General features: G+C 52.8%; 2 protein-coding genes across 2 annotated transcripts in view; one reads left to right on the top strand and one right to left on the bottom strand.

Annotated features, from left to right (window-relative positions):
• Positions 1 to 400, bottom strand: part of ETH_00014920 (uncharacterized protein) — a gene marked incomplete at both ends in the record, with an annotated part of 789 nt that extends 389 nt beyond the window's left edge. The window contains one exon of the mRNA XM_013376335.1: positions 179 to 400. Within this exon, the coding sequence (XP_013231789.1) occupies positions 179 to 400 (222 nt within the window). The remainder of the gene's footprint in view (positions 1 to 178) is intronic.
• A 912-nt stretch (positions 401 to 1,312) lies between these two features.
• Positions 1,313 to 3,065, top strand: ETH_00014915 (Thioredoxin reductase 1, related; the record flags this gene model as incomplete). Its single annotated transcript, XM_013376334.1, has 4 exons — positions 1,313 to 1,349; positions 1,587 to 1,885; positions 2,413 to 2,544; positions 2,892 to 3,065. 4 exons carry the CDS (start codon positions 1,313 to 1,315, stop codon positions 3,063 to 3,065), a joined length of 642 nt encoding a protein of 213 aa, XP_013231788.1.
• Positions 3,066 to 3,443: the final 378 nt, after the last annotated feature.

Below are 3,443 nucleotides of genomic sequence, written 5' to 3'. Positions count from 1 at the left end.
GCTGCTGCTGCTGCTGCTGCTGCAGTCGGTGTGCAAAGAGCTGCTGCTGCAGCTGCTGCGAGCTGCAGAGACACCCCCCCAGCAGCAGCAGCAAGCTCAGCTGATACCGCAGCTTCCTGCTGCGTGCAACCAGCAGCAGCAGCAACAGCAGCAGCAGCAGCAGCAGCAGCACACCAACCACTACAGGGTCTCTATAGTTTGTGCTTAGCAGCGCCTCTCTGCACAGGAGCCACGGGGACGCAGGGTCTGCTGCTGCTGCTGTTGCTGTTGCTGCTGTTGCTGCTGCTGCTGCAGCCGGCTGCTGCTGCTGCTGCTGCTGCTGCTGCACCACGTCGTAGGGCCCCAAAACAGAAGACAGCCATGAGCTGCCCCTGGCGAAAGCGTTTAGAGGCTCTTCCATGCTGCTCCCGTGCTGCTGCTGCTGCTGCTGCTGCTGTTAGTTCGGCTGCTGCTGCTGTTACCGCGAGCCCTGCTCCTGCTGTTGCTGTGAGTACGACCGGACCTGCTGCTGCAGCTAGTGCTCCTGCTGCTGTTTTAGATGCTGCTGCTGCTGCTGCAGTTAGCACTGCTGCTGCTGTTGCTATTTTGGTTGTTGCTGCTGCCGTTTCGGCGGCGGCTGCTGCTTGAGCTGCTGCTGCTGCTTGCTGCTGCTTGCTGCTTCTTGCTGCTGCTGCAGCTAACGGCCGACCCCGTAGGTGTGTGTCATGCTGGCACAGCAGCAGCAAACTGTTGCCGCAGCAGCAGCAGCAGCTGCTGCTGCTGCTTGCCTTGCTGCCTCTCTTCCTGCTGACTCGGGTTGTCTTCGATAGATGCTTGTGTCTCTTCAGGTGCTGTTTCTGCTGTTGCTGCTGTTGCTGCAGTTGCTGCTGCTGAAGCCACTGCAGTCGCTGCTGCTATTGTCGCTGCTGCTGCTGCTGCTGCTGCTGCTGCGTGTCTTTCGCGGGTGTTGGCCCTCCCTATTTGCTTCCCCTTCCTTAATAAAGAAAGTAATTAAATAAATACATTAAAGGTATTTTTGTTTTCTTTTTGTTGCTTCTGCTGCCTCGAGGGCTTCACTAGCAGCAGCAGCAGCAGCTGCTGCTGCTGCTGCTGCTCCTGCACCTGCTGCATGCAGTGTCGGTGCGTGCTGTTGTTGGCGTTTTTGTCTTTTCCAAATTATTTCTGGTTCAACAAATACCATCAAGAGACTCATTCGCTGCTGTCCAGTTGTTGCTGCTTCTCCTGCTGCTGCTGCTGCTGCTGCTGTGGTCTACCACCTCAGTCTGAGGATTTAGGGTTTAGGGTTTAGGGTTAAGGGTTTGGAGTTTGCAAGATGGGCTCAACTGAGAAATTTGACTACGACTACATTGGTAAGCAATCGCTCATTTACGGGGTTTCGGGGTCAGGGTTTAGGGTTTGGGGTTTAGGGTTTAGGGTTTAGGGTTTAGGGTTTAGGGTTTCGGCTGTTACCGTGTTTTGCTTTCATGGAGTGCTCCGTGCGCCAGAGGTCTGCTGCATGTTTGTTGCCTATTCCTCAGGCTTTAGGGTTTAGGGTTTAGGGTTTAGGGTTTAGGGTTTAGGGCTTAGGGTTTGTGGTGTGTGCGCAGTGATTGGGGGCGGTTCTGGGGGTTTGGCGAGCGGGAAGCAAGCAGCAGGGCTAGGGGCTAGGGTTTTGGTGTTGGACTTTGTAAAACCCTCAATTAGAGGTTTGAGTTGGGGTTTAGGAGGGACTTGTGTTAATGTTGGATGCATTCCAAAAAAGCTGCTGCACTTTGCTGCTCAAACTCGCCAATTTGGGGTTTGGGAAGCCCCCATGCTTGGCTGCAACCCTTACGTCGCTCTAAACCCTTTTTCAGGGTTTCCAGAAAACCAACTCAAACCCTGCGACTGGCAAACCCTCGTCGAGGTACCCCTAAACCCTCAACCCTAAACCCTAAACCTTAATCTACCGCTGACGCGCTAAACCCTAAACCCTAATTTGCTGCTGCGGCCACAAACCCTAGTTTTCTGCCGATGCCCTAAACCCTAAACCCTAATTTGCTGCTTAACTTTTCTGCTAACTCGTCAGATAGAAGACTCACTCCTCAAACGCTAACCCCTATACTCTGATGTAGGGTTTAGGGTTTAGGGTTTAGGGTTTAGGGTTTAGGGTTTAACTTTTTATGTATTTCTGTTACTAACTAACTGAATAACTAGCTGCAAATTGCCAAATTAACCGCCGAATATTTTGTGTGTTGCTGCTGCTGCTGTTGCTGCTGCTTCTGCTGCTGCTTCTGCTGCTACTCCTGCTGCTGCTTCTGCCGCCGCTGCTTGTTTCTGCCGCCTGCTTCTGCTGCTGCTTCTGCTGCTGCTTCTGCTGCTGCTACTCCTGCTTCTGCTGCTGCTTCTGCTGCTGCTTCTGCTGCTGCTACTGCTGCTGCTGCTGCTGCTCAGAGAGTGCAGTCTTACATAAAGCAGCTGAACTTCAGCTACCGCGTGGGCCTGCAGAATGCGGGGTGTACGTACACCCGAGCCTTGGCCCGGCTTGTGGGGCCCCACACGGTGGAGTATGAAGAAAAGGGAGTTGTGAGTTTGCTGCTGCCGAATCAAATTAATATAGCCAGCAGCAGCAGCAGCAGCAGCAGCAGCAGCAGCAGAAGCAGCAGCGGCGAAAGCAGCGCGAAAAGAAAGCAGCGACAGCAGCAGCAGCAGAAGCCGCAGCGAAAGCAGCACAAAAAGAAAGCAGCAGCAGCAGCAGCAGCAGCAGCAGCAGCAGCAGCAGCAGCAGCAGTTTGTGGGCGCAGCTTAGCGAAAAGCGGGTGTTTTTGCGCGGGAAAAAGCGCAGCAGGTGTTGCGTTGCAAGGCGCGTTCGATGCTGCTGCGCGTTTCATCTTTTTGCTTCTCCTTTTCGATTTATTTTATTTCAAATGCAGAAAAAAGAAGTTTCCGCGAAGCACCTGCTGCTCGCCGTCGGCGGGCGCCCCCACGTGCCCCCGGAGGTCCCCGGGGCCCGCGAGTTCTGCGTCACTTCCGACGAGATCTTCAGTTTGAAACAAAGTCCCGGAAAGACGTCAGCGTCTCCTTTTTCCGCTCAGTTGTCTCTTTAATTGTCTCCGATCTGTCTCGCTAATTCTCCCTTTTGTTGTCTCCTTATTTGCGCTTTTATTTGCCTTTTTTCGGCTTTTTTGGCGCCATTTTTGACCGTTTTTGGACCTTTTTAGACTTTTTGCTGCCGCTTTTCCTCCCTTTGGCTCCTTAATTGTCCCCTTTTTCCGCTCAATTTGGCCCCCAGTTGTCTCTCCAATTGTCTCTCCAATTGTCTCCTTTATTGTCTCCTTTACTGTCTCCTTAATTGTCTCTTTAGCTGCGCTTTTTTTTGCTCTTTCGTGGCTTTTTTTGACGTTTTTTGGACTTTTTTGGACTCTTTCGGACTTTTTTTGCTGTTTTGCCTCCCTCTGGCTCCTTAATTGTCTCCTTTTCGGCGC

The sequence above is a fragment of the Eimeria tenella genome, genomic scaffold, assembly GCF_000499545.2.
Source record: "Eimeria tenella Houghton genomic scaffold, Eth_scaff335, whole genome shotgun sequence".
Taxonomy (NCBI): domain Eukaryota; phylum Apicomplexa; class Conoidasida; order Eucoccidiorida; family Eimeriidae; genus Eimeria; species Eimeria tenella.
Note: the sequence above shows the minus strand (reverse complement) of the source record. Positions and strands in the feature narration are given on the sequence as shown.